Source organism: Numenius arquata, chromosome 3 (assembly GCF_964106895.1).
Source record: "Numenius arquata chromosome 3, bNumArq3.hap1.1, whole genome shotgun sequence".
In the NCBI taxonomy this organism is placed as follows: domain Eukaryota; kingdom Metazoa; phylum Chordata; class Aves; order Charadriiformes; family Scolopacidae; genus Numenius; species Numenius arquata.
In genome coordinates, this window is record NC_133578.1 from 29,442,138 (window position 1) to 29,458,532 (window position 16,395).

The 16,395-nt window shown below is 39.9% G+C and overlaps 1 protein-coding gene across 2 annotated transcripts; it reads right to left on the minus strand.

Moving 5' to 3' along the window:
• Window positions 1-315: 315 nt before the first annotated feature.
• On the minus strand, window positions 316-16,324 carry NDUFS1 (NADH:ubiquinone oxidoreductase core subunit S1). 2 transcript variants are annotated; one of them, XM_074145517.1, is made up of 19 exons: window positions 16,138-16,324; window positions 15,343-15,410; window positions 15,014-15,105; window positions 13,477-13,584; window positions 11,659-11,735; window positions 11,493-11,574; window positions 11,253-11,383; window positions 10,331-10,516; window positions 9,712-9,846; window positions 9,211-9,325; window positions 8,098-8,243; window positions 7,357-7,485; window positions 6,011-6,140; window positions 5,364-5,524; window positions 3,950-4,104; window positions 3,173-3,348; window positions 2,277-2,411; window positions 2,007-2,079; window positions 316-1,692 (listed from the first exon to the last, which is right to left on the minus strand). In XM_074145517.1, the coding sequence occupies exons 2-19, from the start codon at window positions 15,404-15,406 to the stop codon at window positions 1,601-1,603; spliced, it is 2,187 nt and encodes a 728-aa protein (XP_074001618.1). In that variant the 5' UTR covers window positions 15,407-15,410; window positions 16,138-16,324; the 3' UTR covers window positions 316-1,600. The 2 variants fall into 2 exon arrangements, with proteins under 2 accessions (XP_074001618.1, XP_074001619.1); XM_074145518.1 differs by having other exon boundaries at window positions 1,002-1,692; window positions 15,343-15,524; window positions 16,138-16,276.
• Window positions 16,325-16,395: the final 71 nt, after the last annotated feature.

Sequence of the window (16,395 nt, forward strand, 5' to 3'; positions counted from 1 at the left end):
CATCCTAGGAACCTGAGAACCAAATGTTTTACTGAACATAGGATTCATCTACACCCTTTCCTGTTAAACCTACCATCTGTGAAAAGAGCCAACTGCCTTGCTTTTGGTGTATGTTCTCACACACATTCTTCCTTTGCTATGTCCCTGCCATAAACCCCTCCTCCTTCTCCTCAAGAAGTAATGTTCCACAAGGACAACATGAAGGTTTTATGCTGTATGGACATACACATGATGGGGTCCTGTGAACCGCCACATTAAAAACAGACTACAGCATTTCTAGATGTCTCCTTAACATTCATATTAGTATCTTTGAATAAAGTGAATAGTTATCTTTATTTTGTACCACCAAGAGAACTGACCCTGTTGGGAACTGGAAGATGGCAGGCTGAGTCAAACAACATCCAACATTTAAGACTTAGTCATAAGTGTCAGGACTCTGGGCTATACCAGGATAACCAGGAAGAGTTTTCTTCCTGGGCAGAAGGAAAACAATTTTTAAAAAATTACTTGCTTGTTACTGAAAAATTTCAAGCATGGAAGAAAAAATGAAAAATTATAAAAGAATTTATAAGGACTTCTATAGTAAAAGTATTATTTTACACTGAAAATTGTAGCTTTTCCACTTTTTATAATAAAGTTGGAAGTGCTGGCTTTATGATACTGTTCCCATTTGTGTGGTTCCTGGAAGGATTACTCTAAATCTTATTACCCTCGTAGCCTGTTGAAGAGGAAGCTATCCTTTTTCCAAACTTACATTAACCAACATAATAGAGGAGTCGCTATTCTGAAGTAAATCTAAAGCTTAAAAAAAAAAAAAAACAACCAAAAACCAGCACACACAATCCCTTCCCCTACTTTGCTATACTGAGATCAGCACACAGAGAACCTATTCTGAGATCTTTTCTGTATTTGAACTGGTGCAGCTAAAGGCCTTGTATCTTTTTGCTCAATATTTTAAGCAGTTCAATATGAGGAAGCTGGGTGAAAACTGCTTTTCTTTTCCACGACATCAAAATTACTTTTATTTCCCCCGTGAGTACTTTCTCAACTGAAACAAAATGGAGAAACATACAAATACCCAGAGCAGTGGCAGGTCTGAACACTGACATAAACCAGGTACGTTTGACTCAAAAGAGGGAGAACTTGCTCTGAAAGCGCATTACAAAAATAGCATGTTCACACTCTCACCAGTAATATTAAGATACATAGATACTCTGGAAGAAGGTTACAACTAGTATTTTTGCCACGTAGACTTGTTCTAGCAAATCAAGACTTAATAGGTCTCAGTGTCTTACTGAGTTCTTTTCATGCAAGAAGCGTGAGCCATATGAGTTACGCAGGCAATGGACTGTTTGGTATTATAATTTATTTGTATACAATCATCATGTACTCTGCCTCTGGGTACAGTAAGTTGAGTGCTGCACGTTCTCTCAGACACAACAGTCCTACAGTAATATGGGACTATCTGAACTGATGAAAATGTGAATGAAGAAAACAAAAATACAAGGACCTAGCAAATAGATTTTGAAAAAAGAGTATCAGTCACAGCAGTTAACTGCGACAAATACTTGGATGGAGGTGGTAGCAGTCTGATTAGTCTCTAGCAGATGGATGGCTCTTCTACTGCATGAGCACCTTCAACAACAGCTTTCACACACTTGGCCATTGTCTGGGATGCTCTACTGATTGAATCTGAAAAAAAATCCAAACACGTTGGTGTGTTACAACTGCTCGTTTTCAAGATTATACACAGATACAATATAAAGGAGATTTACTGCAAGACTGCATAGAAAGAGGATTAAGAAAAATGCTTAGTTGAAAATGTAGTCCAATAGTCTGTGCTTTATGCAAATTCCAAATCATTTTACTGGAAAATTTTGTTTCTTGAAAAAACTTAAATCCTACGTATCTTAGTGGAAAGCTTTAAATGCCTCATAAGAATCTCACTGTAAAGCTAAGTAAAATGTATTGCTGATTTCAGAATGGAAAGGCCATACTATACATACCTGTCATATAAAAGTCCTTTATTGTGAGCTGAGGTGGAACAAGAGGATCAGCAAGAAGCTGTTGCTTCACTAACTGTGGCAGGAAAGGAAAAAAATAAAATCAGCTTTATGATAGGAACTCATTACCAAAGCATTTGTTCAGTGAATTCTACGTTCAGTGCAAGTCAAAGAATGCTTGTAGCACTACACATGAAGAAGGACTATTTCTTTAAAAAGCATCATGCTTTGTAACAGCACTAAGTCATGCCCAGATGCTTTAGTTTTGGTTACCTTGGACAATTCATTTGCCTGGGTGAAGTAGTTAGCCTCTTCCACATCATCATACCGAACCAGATTCGGGGATACTTCTTCTAAACGCTTCCGTATTTGATCAAGGTTCTCATAAGGCAAGGTCATACCAGCCAACTAAGAGATTCACAGAAAAAAATGCCATCAAGTCTAGCAATTTAATACATAGTGGTTTAGATTACCAATCCATTAACATACCTAAAGTAAAACCAGGAAAAATCTACACTCCCCAAAACACAGGCAGTTAAAATGTACAAACTGAAGCGAAGTCGAAGTACTCTGTTGGACTTCTGATGCCTACAGTTAAGGCTTCCCCATGTTAAAAAAACTAGGCTGTCCTGTTTGCTATACAGAACAAAAAAAAGACAAGAAATACTTTTCTCTACTTTTCTCCTTCCATACAGATACCACTTGTACTTTCCCTAGCTTACCACCAAATGAAATTAAAAGCTGATACAATTATCAATGCATCTTGTTCCCAGGGACGAGCAAGCACATATTTCATCTTATCTAATGATATCAGATCCTGTCCTCCAAGTTCATATTGTTTTCTTTCTAAAAAGCACAAAACTGCATCCTCCTATCAGTTTCCTCTGAAGCGCTTCATGAAGACCTGCCTAACTTGCAGACAAAGTTTCACCCATTATGCATTCCAATAGCATACAGCAGCTATAATATTAGTGCCACCCTCAAAAGGGAAACAATATGATTTAACTAACAGAACTGACAAACGATTCAATACAAAACATTACTTCTTAAGACTACAGTCATGTATTTCCCTGAAAATGTACCTCTTTTTTGGAAACACTTTTCAACATAAAAGGAACTTAACCTCTCGGTGTACTTTTATTAGAAGCAATTTATAGCAGCAACAGTACCTCAGAGACAGCTCTAATAATTTTCCAGTCTTCCCTTGCCATCCCAGGAGGTGTTACTGCTACTCTTGTCTGCTGGGCCCTACCCTCAGTATTCACGTATGTGGCTGCCTTCTCTGTATATGCTGCTCCTGGGAGAATAACATCAGCCATGGGAGCTCCAACATCCCCATGATGTCCTAAATACATGGAAAGAGGAAGTAGACAACCATATAAAACATAAGTCAAAATAAAAAGAAAAGCTTTACTAACACAATACAGAATTTCTGTATTCCCAGAAAAAAAAAAAAAAAAAAGAGAGTTTCTAAGGATTGCTTAAGCAGTACTATAAAGCCTATTAGGCTGACTGCTCTGAGATCTTACTTGCCTAATACTTCGGGGAGAACAAACGGACTATAAGCAGTAGTAAATGGTAGTTCATTCTCTATAGTCAGTCAGCTTTGAGGGGGCTCCTGGAACAAAGATGCTTACTGAATGAATATAAGACCATCTTTTGGTATAATGGAACAGCTGGGAACCAATGGCATTTTTCCTACCAGGTTTGAAGCTATGCTCCAGAAGACCTAACTGGTTTATATTCCCATATTACTCATCAACAGTTTCTCAATTTTACCTAAGAAATAGGTAACCAGTATCTCAGTTATGTGTTGGAAGTTCCATTTCTTGAATAAAGGCTAGAAATTATCAAGGGTCAGATACGTTTGTAAGAATATGCCACTGTTCAGGCTTTCTGTCCAGCTATTAGATAGTAACACTGGTTAATTCACATCTACTAATTACCTTGGTAGATGATAAAACAGTCCTTTGGCAAATCCTGACGTGTTATACAACCCGAATCTGCTCCCAAGAGATACAATACTTTGGGAGGATTTTTCCTAATTGCCTCCACTCCTGGTTTGAAACCCAGATCCAATGCAGCTACCTGGCTTGCAACCCTGTAGGAACAAACACATTATGACTTTAAGTTATTTCAGAATTCTCCCACTCCCATCAGAACAGACCTTTTTTTTTTTACTAAATATTTCAAAGGGACATAAGAGGCCTCTTAACAGTAACAGGACAAAAATGAAGCATAAAGGCAGATGAAATTTTTGACAGAGTATTTGACAGAATATCAGATTGGTTTTGCATTTGGATGAACTGATGCCATTTGAAGTTTTCACGGGGAATCTCACCTATTTAATATGAGATAGCAAAATAAAGCCAGACATTCTAGGCCAGGGCCTGGTGGCAGGCAGCTCACTTATCTGGAACATCAAGATTCACATTTCAGCTATGAATTGAACTCAACAGCCCTTTAATTTAGAGCACTCGTGAAAGATGAAAGACCAGCTACTGGACCATCAGCTACTCTGAAGCATCTAAGACTTAAGACCACTACTTCATCACTATTCATTTATTCACACATAAAAATACTTTTAGAAGAATTAAATAATCTTTCTCATTTTCTGGCAGCTTTTTTCTTTTCCAAAGAAACAGTTTTGCATAATCAGGTGCCAGACTTACAATTATATTTAAAATAAAAAGATTCTCTCTGTAGAGTACAGATCTTTCAATGTCACTCATGCTTGTCTGACATAGTCAGACATATAGATTCCAATAGGTTAAGTTGCTTTTTACACTTAAGGTAGAGAGGATGGTGCACCAAAAGCGTGAAAGTCAATAATATGAAAGACTGACAAACCACATGTAAGAAAGGTATCATGAGTGTTCTTTAACTCATAAGTGTTTTGGTATTAAATGTTTCAGTTTCAACACCAGGATTTTATATTTAAGTTCCCTACAGAGGGCCAAGCCCTGCTCTTGCTATAGGAAGTTCCATTCAAATACGAGGAAAAACTTCTTTACGGTGAGGGTGACAGAGCACTGGAACAGGCTGCCCAGGGAGGTTGTGGAGTCCCCTTCTCTGGAGATTTTCAAGACCCGCCTGGATGCAGTCCTGAGTAATGTGCTCTAGGCAATCCTGCTTCAGCAGGGGAGTTGGACTAGATGATCTCTAGAGGTCCCTTCCAACTCTGACAATTCTGTGATTCTGTGACTTCTTTGAGTCTCTGAATCCGAGCACCAGTACATTTCCTGAAGTAATTTTTTGCTTTACAGAGGTTGTCAATTAAACAGATGGAGTTTTAGAAAGAGAGAGGGGAAGGACTGTCCCAAGAAAAGCCCATTTATTAAAAGGAAATTTAAAGCAAACCTGTGGAGGATGTTCATGACTTTCCAATCAGAACCAACACCGCTCTTAGTCCTGGCGTTTTGTGCAATGGTGGATACAGCAGCATGGATAGCCGCTCCGTCACTGCGCTGCAGTGCAGCACTACCTACCACCACCATTGGCTTTTTGGCCTGGTCGAGGACCTGTGCAAATAAATAATCAAGAAATTCATTCCAAGGCTCTGAAGACAATTCTTGGTACAGATAATGTAATAAATCCCATAATTTTTACATAAGTCTTCCATGTAAATCTACAGTTCTGAAATAGTCACTGTTTCATGTAGAGACAAAGCCAAGAGAAATTGCTATAAGCAGTACGCTACCCTGTCAATACAGAACTACACGCTCGATAACCAGACACATCAAAACAGCAGCAGCTGGAACAGCCTGTTCTATATCAAGAAATATTCCAGGAGTTTCCTGCACTGCAAAGTTTTACACACCTGAATGTATTAAGCAGTTCACACATACATGGTGCACACTAATCATTACCTCATCTCTGCATTTGATTAAAAGCAAATAACTCCATATACAACATGGTACTTCCCTTCAAATCTGTCTCTGTGGGGAATTCAGATTATTATTCAATATATCTGAAATTTAACAGTCACACTCTGAAGTTGTATGTACCTTGCAGAATGCATGTTTTCCAGAAGCAATGTCCTGGAGTGTCTGTGGGGACTCTCCTAGATGATCATACGTGTAGGTCAAATTCACAGGAGAGCCAACAAGGGCCACTTTCAAGTCATTGTGAAGCCAGCTGAAAACATAGCAAACTTTTTATAGAAATCACAGAAATACAGAGGTTTACTCAACCAAAGCCATTAATTATAATTTTAGCAATATCTCAAAATAGGATGCAAATTCTTTCTAAGGAATTTAATCAGCATTCACTGTTTTGGTAACATGCAGTTTAGCATTATTCTGGCTGGTAAGCAAGCTTAAAGGTTTTTTTAGGACTATGTCTCTACAATACATTCCAGAACCAGTGCAGCAACACACCTTACACGAGAAGTTCATTAACTCAATTCCCTTCTCCCCTCCCACTTTTGCCAGTGCAGTGGAAAAAAAAGTTTGAACAAAATGAGGTACCACAACTTTAAACCATATTTTCCAGTTAGGCAAAAACAAACAAAACAAAAAAAACCCCCATACCTATAGCTACTATTAAGTTTATTTAGCTTGACTTAACTCTTAGTTACTTCAGAATTGGAGTTAAAGTCATTTTTAGGAGGAAAGAATTCTGAATTTGACAGTGCTCATAGTTTTAGAAATCTACTTATTTCTTACATAAACAGAGAAAAATTTAGCTGGTTGGAAATTTTTCCTTTTTTTGCAGCTTCTCATAGCAGACATAAAAAATTATGAATCATTCATAAATTTCATTGCATTTTTTCCTCTCCAATTTTTAAGGCCACTATTGTTTAAAATGATGTATTTTGGAAGATCCCAGCATTAGGAAGGACAGGGCTTTTATAAATCTCATTTGTCTCCTGCTAACATATCTTGTTAAAATTGAATTAGCTATGTTGAAAAGTTTGGGAAAGCCACACTTGCCAAAGAAAAATGTTAAACTTGAATGACTGCTTCTAAAATGAGCAAGTCTGATTTGTTACAACAACATAAAAAGCAGCAAACTGATGCTAAAAATAATTCTTTAAGGAATATGCTTTAACAAACTTCTGTAAGACAGAAAATCTGAGGTGTCTGTGTAATGTAACAAAGGAATAAATGTCTGAGTATATGAACTTACGTAAAATGTCAAAGTGACAAAGAACAAAACATATCTATACACCACAGGGAGAAGAGACCCCCTTTTTCTACACATGTATCACCATTCCCTTTACTAAAAAGTGAACTAAATCCAGTGAGTGTGTCTGGATGAACGTTGTCAACTTACTGCATGCGGCTCCACCTGAGCATTATATCAAATCCAGATGGATTTGCACGCTTGTTTACCACCAAGGAATACAAACCTCTTTCGAATTCTAGCATTAAAAAGCGGTGCCTCAAAGCGTGGATTGGTGCCAATCAGAAGCAGGACATCTGCCTCCTCCACTCCAGCAATCTTGGTATTAAGCAGGTAGTTGGAGCGTAAATCTGTGCTGTAACAAGAAGATGTAAGAAAGAAAAGGGATGAGAATTCAGTAAAGGGAAGGAATGAAGATATGGTAAAGATTCTACATGCTCGAAATATTTTTTCATCTCAGAAGAAGAAAAGGAAAGAAGAGATTTGTCAATCTGAATTACTAACCCAAAGAAAAAGTAAGAACTTCTCTCTTTCATGAGTATCAGAGACACCAAAATATTACAGGAATTACAATGTGGATATTGTTTGCGTTTACAGTTATTGCAAGCCTTCACAAACTTCATCTGCTGCTACACAATTTACAAGATCATAACTGTACTATAGTTTTCACAACACATAGAAATAGACTAAATTATCCAACTTACAGCAGAGCGTAACTGGCTTTCAGTAGCCTACTGTTAAACTGCAGCAGCCTCAATGTACTGTACACTGTGCTGTAGTAGACACTATGTATCAACTGACAATCCATAAATATTCTCCATAAACGAACGTTGTAAATTCAGACAAAACCTGCTAGTGCATCAGCAATTGCTATCCCTGATCATTTCAGAACCTTACCATGAGAGATTTGCAGGCTGGAAAGTTTATTAACACACTAATGACAGAAAAAAATTGCCTGAACTCTTACCCAGCTCCAGCAGTAGGGAAGACCTCTTCAGTGCAGAGCGTATCACAATTTACTCTATTCAGTAAGTCTTTCAGAGCTATTAGTGCTTCTGCATCCACCAGTCCTCCTACAATTGCTGCTACTTCCTTACCGTTGACAGCTTGTAGCTGGAGAAAGTATAAACATAAGCAAAGAAACCATTGAAATAAAATGCCATTTGGCCCAGGTAAACGTTTGTTACATTAGGATGTGCATTGTGGAGTAGCACAAACTCATCAGTGGTGTCTGATTTCCGCAAGGCAACAACTCCAGCTCCTTCAGAACTCGTGATAAGCAAAGAGTGGCTCTCTGTATTCTGTGCAAGTCTCTCCCACCTGAGTTACCGCTCAGATGTGACTAATTCTCATTTGGTGTGGTGAGAAGAGGAAGACTAGTGAATGCTCATATTTTAATGAGCCTGCAGTGCAGACCGAATACAAACTTCCATAACACAAGGACAGGTAGTGAACTCAACTCAAAGGTATTATCTGAGATGCAAGAGGTTTTGTAACAAACCCTGCTACTGTACCATGGACAAAAACATCCTTGAGGAAAGCTGAATTACAGTTACTCAATTCTACTTCATCCCACGTAAAATTTTTAATCAAAATCCAGAGCAGTCATGCAGCACTTCACCGGAGCAGCAGAATCAATCACCACACAGAGGAAGCACTGAGGCAAGCACAATTCAGATCTAAGTAATACAGAATTAATGGCTTTGACAGCAAAAGTGGTGATAGCACAGTTTAAATAAATTTAAGTAAGACTTCAGATAGACCAGAATAATTCAGGAAAGTTGCTTCCTCCTAAATTTCTGAAGGAACAGTTTAGTGTCCTATTTAAATAAAAGTAATTTCTCTCCCAATGCCCCAAATGAAATCATGATAAGACAGTTCTTCAGATGGTCTAATCCATGAAACAGAAAATAATATTCAAAAGAAGAAATTTAAGTGGAAATACAATGGACTAAAAGTCAAATGCTCCCCTCTAACCATAAAAAGCCCTTTGCTATATTACTGTTTTCATATTAATCACTGGAACATGTCCAACTTTAGAAATTAATTTTACGCTACATATATTGAAAATTGCTCTTACCACACCAGCAACACGAGTTAGTACATCCTCCCATGAGGCATAAACAAATAGTCCTTTCTCATTTTTGATCATTGGCTGAGTAAGTCTCTGACGCTTCAGACCATCATAAGCAAACCTAAGTGAATACCACTAATATTATTAAAGAGCAAAGATAATTGTGTATATTAAGTATTTTTTAAGGTTGAGTTTTCTAACAGCTTGCAATGAGAGAAACACAAGACATATTTTCCCTGAAAGTTTTTTCTTCTCAAAAACAAGTAAAAAAAGCTACAAAAAAAAAAGTTACTGCAAAAAAAAGCTACAAAAATGAAAATATTAGAAAACTCAGTACCTTCAATTATAGTATTAAAAACACGTTTTACCAATTATTCTTCACTATAGCTTTACAATATTAACAGCAGAATCCAGAAGTCAGTGCTATTGTCCACATTTCTGGTTCTGCAAAGCGTGCCTTTAATGCGTGCAAAAACGCACACGTGGGTACAAACACCTCCCACACACCTTGTTTTGTCAGATATCCATTCCTCGTTTATATCTTCATGCAACCTTGGCAAAATTCTCATCACTTCTCCAGTTCTCGTGCTCACTACAATGTTGCTTCCAACTGCATCAAGAACATCAATTGACTCTACCTTCCTGTTTAGAAGAACGAATAAACCATTTGCAGTTTTCTATATACAAGAAGCAACAGACTGCATAACAAACAAAACAACAACAACAAAAAGAAAGTGCTGTAGGTTTACCTTTAGATATACATACAAGAGTTTAGTTTCCCAAGATATTTTAAATAATATCCTCAACAATTACTCAGCTAATGAATTTGAATTTTCCTTCATATGTGTTTTTTACTGAGCAGTCAGCACAAGAGAAAATTCCTTATTTTAGAGAAAAATAAAGGAAGAATAGTCCACAGACTAAAACATTGTTCCTTCTCTTGAATGAGCTGTGAGTAAATAACAGAATTTGTGTTAGATTCAGTCTATGGAAAAGTCTACAACAAAAACGCAGAAAATAAAAAATTAGAGAAAACCCTTGGTATCATAGATGGACGTATTGTAAGATAAAGTGTGTGACAGAAATGGAGAAAGCTGCATCTTCAGTATGAAGTTAAGATACACACCTTGTCTCCCACGGGCGTGCAGTGAAGGCATACGGCTTGGAGGTAAGAGCACCAACTGGACAGATGTCAATAATATTTCCTGATAACTCAGACATGAACATTTTTTCAACGTAAGTACCAACTTGCATATCGTTTCCTCTTCCGGTTGTTCCCAAATCATCTACCCCTGCAACCTCACTAGCAAACCTGGTAGATGCAAAGAGAATGAAAAATAGATCTGGAACATATAACAGCAACATAGCACATTTTTTAACCCTTATCTCATTTTCTTAAGATAAAACATTAGCCTTAGTTAATACACCTGAAAGAAGAAAACAATTGTTTAGATGCATTAGTCAGTGCCATCACATGCAGGACTATACATCTGCAGAATTTCAGATGGGGCTACAAGAACTAGATGGAGTTAAGTCAAAAAACAGAGCAGTTCAGTGGTCATTGAATTTCACAATCTGAGTCCAAGATTAGTCCTAACTAACAAGGTCTTTCTAGAACTAGGTGGGTATATTGTGTTCTTGTCCATCTGGCTCAAGTGCGCTGGTACTAAATCTCAGGACCACTGAACAGCATAAATATAGCTATAGCTACAAGAAGCTGTCAAGAATAAACCTTGCAACTGTGGCTGAGGAATTCACTTAATGTTTCTAAATGCATTCTGGCACTAACACTATGGGACCAGTTCTGCCCTGTAGAATTCTGATTTGACTTTCATGTTTTGGCCAACTCTCTCTATTTCCTGCACGACGGCTGTCTGGTAGCTCTAGGAAACCAGCTATCAGTCCCTAGCAGAAATAAAATTCTTAAGTACAGTCAGAAAAGAAGTAAGAAGAATTGACTGTCTCTCACGGTGTTTCTTTAACAATTAACAAACTGATATATATATGCCTGCTCAGTACTCTCTCCAGTGAAAAATAAAGGACATTACCTGATACATCGAGTGCACTGTATACACCGAGTCATGATTGTTTTGACTAATGGGCCAATGTTCTTGTCCTCCACAGCACGTTTTCCCTCTCTAAATCTACTCCTGTCACTGCCAAACATCATCGATTGATCCTAGAACACACAACAGAAAACAGACGTATCCAGGCTGCTGGAAACCACAATGTCACCTAAGACAAGAGTATTAATGCATAAGTCTACACAATTTAATTGGATGCTGTACCTGTAGATCACATTCTCCACCCTGATCACAAATTGGACAGTCCAAAGGGTGATTTGCCAGCAGGAACTCCATTACACCCTCTCTGTTGGGTTCAGGAATTAATGTTAGTATCAACTTTACATCATTAGTAAAACTAATCAGCTGTAAGAGGCTAAAAGAAAGGTACCTTGCTTTCCTGGATTTCTCAGAGTTTGTCAGTATGTTCCAGCCCTTCATAACTGGCATGGCACATGCAGCAACTGGCTGCAAACATCGTAAAAAGCATAAAAAGCAAGCATGAACACAACGTATTTCTTCTCAACATGGGCACAAACCCCAACCTCCTCCTCCCCCAAAATTCTTACATACACATCTGTTATTAATTTAACATGTTGTAGAAACAAAAAGATATCTGCAAGGCAAAAAAAGAAGAAAATCCAACCAATAAAGTCAGTATAAGCCATATTTATTAATAAACTGATATATAATAAGGTTATTTAGTTGTGATTTATTTCTGTTTGAAGTTGAAAATTTTACACTTCCCAGTTCCAATTCAGGTAGTTAATAGCAAGAACAAAGCCAGTTGCAACAGATATAAAGAAAATCAAAGAGATTCAGCAGAGATATGGAAAATCTCTAGAACTGAAGTTCAGAGTATACATTGTTTACTAGACATTTATTTGGACAAAGCTTGTACAAAGAGTCCTGGAATAAGATTCTTCACAAGATTACTGCAAGATTAACAAAAACTCCTGCTCAGAACTCTAATCCCTCCTACTTTTCAATTACATCACAAGATAAACCGCCATAGAATCATAGAATATTTAAGTGTTGGAAGGGACCTTAAAGATCATGGAGTTCCAACCCCCCTGCCATGGGCAGGGACACCTCCCACTAGACCAGGTTGCTCAAAGCCCCATCCAGCCTGGTCTCGAACACCTCCAGGGATGGGGCATCCACAACTTCTCTGGGCAACCTGTTCCAGTGTCTCACCACCCTCACAATCAAGAATTTCTTCCTAATATCTAATCTAAATCTACCCTCTTTCAGTTTAAAACCATTACCCCTCATCCTATCACTACACTCCCTGATAAAAGAGTCCCTTCTCCACCTTTACTGTAGGCCCCCTTTAGGTACTGGAAGGCTGCTATAAGGTCTCCCTGGAGCCTTCTCTTCTCCAGGCTGAACAACCCCAACTCTCTCAGCCTGTCTTCATAGGAGAGGTGCTCCAGCCCTCTGATCATCTTTGTGGCCCTCCTCTAGACCTGTTCCAACAGGTGCATTTCGTTATGTTGGGGACTGCAGAGCTGGACACAGTACTCCAGCTAGGGTCTCACAAGAGTGGAGTAGAGGGGTAGAATCACCTCCCTCGACCTGCTGGCCACACTTCTTTTGATGCAGCCCAGGATGCTGCTGGCTTTCTGGGCTGTGAGTGCACGTTGCTGGCTCATGTTGAGCTTCTCATACGCCAACACCCCCAAGTCCTTCTCCTCAGGGCTGCTCTCAGTCCATTCTCTGCCCAGCCTGGATTTGTGCCTGTGATTGCCTGACCCTGAAGTAAATTACTATTTTACAGCAGACATCAATGGTAACTAATGCATTAAAATATAAACTAATAAGTAACCGCAATCTCTACTTAGCTAGAACAAACCTGCAGACACTAATCCTACTGCTGAATTCATACAGTATCTGAAGTTTACTATTTGTGTAATAGCAGCTGAAAACGTGTGGTTGAAGCCTGAATTACATAAAATAAAAATATATCTGACTGAAAATGGACAGATCCCAAATGTTCACGTCCAGGAGCAAGACAATCCGTAACAGCCAAGAACTGACTTTGATTCATAGGCAACCATTGCAGTCCAGAGGGAAGAAGGGAAAAACCTGCTTGGAGCAGCTGAATTACAACAATCTGTGTGCTAATGATAGTGCAATTATTTACAAGATTTAAACTAGGCCCTAAGCACAGCAGAAAATTGTAATTCCTATGAAACATGTACAATACCTTGGGAGCTTTCTCTATTTCCACAAGACACATCCTACAGTTTCCAGCAACAGAGAGACGATCATGGTAACAAAACCGAGGTATCTGAATTCCAGCCTTTTCACAGGCCTATAAAGAATAGAAGAAACAAAGGAAAATTAAGTTTTAGTTAGACCTTTCAGTTCCCCCTCATGAAACATTATTCAGTTTTTCAAAGAATAACACTGTTAGTGCTCAGCAATATAGTGCATTCAACCTTTCATCTTAAGAAGTGACCATAAATAAAAAACAGTCATCAAGCAGAAACATGTCAGGCTATCAATTACAAATATATTTTTTCCAAAATTTGTAACTGATTCAAGAAATGAGAACTGATCTCTCTTTCATTCTTTCCTCCAAAAATAGAAATAATTCTGTCTAATAGGACACTAGCAATAAAAATAACTTTAAAGAAAGCATGCACTATTTAAAGAAAAGTGCATCAAAGAGGAAAATTTGAAAAATATAAAGGAAACAACAATGGGCATAATGACTTCTGGTAATTCAACAACACAGATACTCTCTATAAAGATACTGGGGCATAGCCAGTCTTCAACTTCAGCAGAACCCCAACTCAGAAACATTCTTCCACGACATGTCTGAAGAAGAGACAGGAGGACAGATAAGACAGATTTCCAGAGAAGAGATGAAAACAGCCTTTCCTGTATAAAATCCCTATGGCTGATAGAGGGGATCTATGCTATAGCACTAGCTATGCCTGCTAGAAAGAACACCACCGAATTCAATAAAAAAGAACTAACAAGACCTAATTTTTCTGATAAATTCTACAAAAAATAATTACATGTAAGCAAAACTAAAAAGCTAATAAAAAATAGCACTTAAGAAAATATTACATTAGACTCCTGCTAGGGGCATTCTAATGCCTAAATAAATTAGTAACTTGTATCCAAAGAGCAAGGGACATATTTTGAAATAAACACTATGTACTTTAATGTTTTAACTCACTATACCACGTCCCCATTTAAAGGCTTCTTAAAAAGATGTTATACTAGAAAAAGATCAAATTGAAATTTTGGCCTGAAAAGCAACAATGCTGAGTACAGGCTGGGAAATCCAGGTTCCATGTCTTCCCACACCAAGATGACTAAAAGCAGCGAAGGATAAGCATTCTGAATTATAAGAAGTAATAAGGAGACTATCCCTCATTTACCTGACACACCACTTCAATAAGATACAAAATTAGCAGGTTCTGAAAGCAAGAGTTCAGAGCAAGAATTCCAATCAGAATTCATCAAAGTCTGTTATTGCATTGAATAAATTTTTGCAGTTGGGATTCAAGCCACATGCATCTTCTTTTGGGCAATCACAGCAGATGCTTCTTTTTCAAACACTGAACTTCCCAAATGATTTCTGCCATGTGAAATTGTATCACAGTCAGTGAAAACACCCATAAGAATTGCAAGAAACAATGCAAAGGGGTTTTTATTGCTATATAGAAAATGCTGCCAGGAAGTGAGATGGGGAGTCCGAGAAAAATTCAGCACGCCGCTCCCCGCACCTGAAGTACTGTAGTTCCTGGGTTCACCAACACAGGATGACCATCCACAAACACCTCTATTTGGTTGCTGGCTGCTGTTGCAGTTGTACGTCCTAAAAGATACGGAAAAAGCAAACAAAACCCTTTCAGTTACTGCTAGATGCAAACCATCAGACCCCACGCTCCTTATCTCACAGTTATACAGTACTGATACAATTCCAGTTCTATGAACAGCACAACATAGAATTCTAGAGCTGCAAATGAAGTACACATACATGCCCATCAATAAGTCAGTTACACATACATCAATTTTATCATACAGGCATAAACCATACGCTAGAGGCACTTACCACACACTTTGGAGGATTGGGCGACCCCAGCTAAGGTCCTGCGGACAGCCGGCAGTCGAAGCATGGTGCTTTGCCAAAAGAGAAAACAGCACCAAGTTTTTATCAGTTCAAATGTTTGCTGACGAGTTTTAAACAGGCAGAGTGAAAACCTCTATACCAGTTGCAGAAAAGTATTTATGCACCTATATGTACAGAGTTGTAAGAGAATAAGAAGTTACTTTCTTAAACTGTAAGATATGGCTCTTTTTTTGTAGCTGTCTATGCTTCACATGTACATATGTCACCTTATATTAAAAACAGTGCAAGTCACGGTGACAAGCAGCTGGCAGCCTCGCTCCAGCCGCTACCTCTGCGAGCGCTGCCAGGAGCACGGACGAAGGACGCGCCGCCACCGGGACGGGGCTGCATACCACCGCAACCGGCCTGTGCTTGCAAACGAACGCAGCGGCCCCCCGCAACCGTCCCGGGAACCAGCCGGGCTCCCCGCCGGCAGCCGGCCCGCCCCGTCCCGTCCTCCGGGGCCCCGCTCCCGTGCCGGGACCGACCGTGCCGGGGCCTTGCCAAGCCGGCGCAGCCCAGCAGCGGGCGCGGCGTCACCGTCCCCGGGGCGAAGGGCCCGGCGGGCGGCAGTACGGCCCGGTGCGGGGGTCACCTTGGTGACGCCTCCCGCCGCTGTCCGCCGAGCCGCCCCCGGCCCGCCGCCGCGCCCGTCAAGGGCACCGGGAGCGGCGAGGGACGGAGGGCGCCCGTAACGCCGCTGCCCGCCGGCCTCCCCGCCGCGGCGTCCGCCGCTACCTGGACGTGCGGCAGAGGCGCCTCAGCCTTCCCCGCCGCCGCTCGGGCTGCCCTGCGCCTCGGCCTCGGCCCTTTCCGCAGCCTCCTTCGGCAACCTCCGGAGCGGGCGGCCGCCGCGACCGGCGCCGCTTTCTGACGTACGCGTTCGGCAACTTTCGGAACCGGCCGCTTCGGAGATTTCCGTCAGAGCGTCGGCGGAACTCGGCAGTTTCCGCCGCTCTCTCGGCACCCTCTCGGCCACCGTCAGACGCACCAGCC

What these genes read in the sequence shown, in the direction of transcription:
- NDUFS1 (XM_074145517.1), bottom strand. Translation starts at nt 15,406, where the DNA reads ATGCTTCGACTGCCGGCTGTCCGCAGGACCTTAGCTGGGGTCGCCCAA. An exon ending in TAACTCGTGTTGCTGGTGTG is followed by an intron (nt 8,244 to 9,210) that starts GTAAGAGCAATT and finishes TACTTTCTCCAG; the next exon opens with CTACAAGCTGTCAACGGTAA. An exon ending in GTCATGAACATCCTCCACAG is followed by an intron (nt 4,105 to 5,363) that starts GTTTGCTTTAAA and finishes TTGTTCCTACAG; the next exon opens with GGTTGCAAGCCAGGTAGCTG.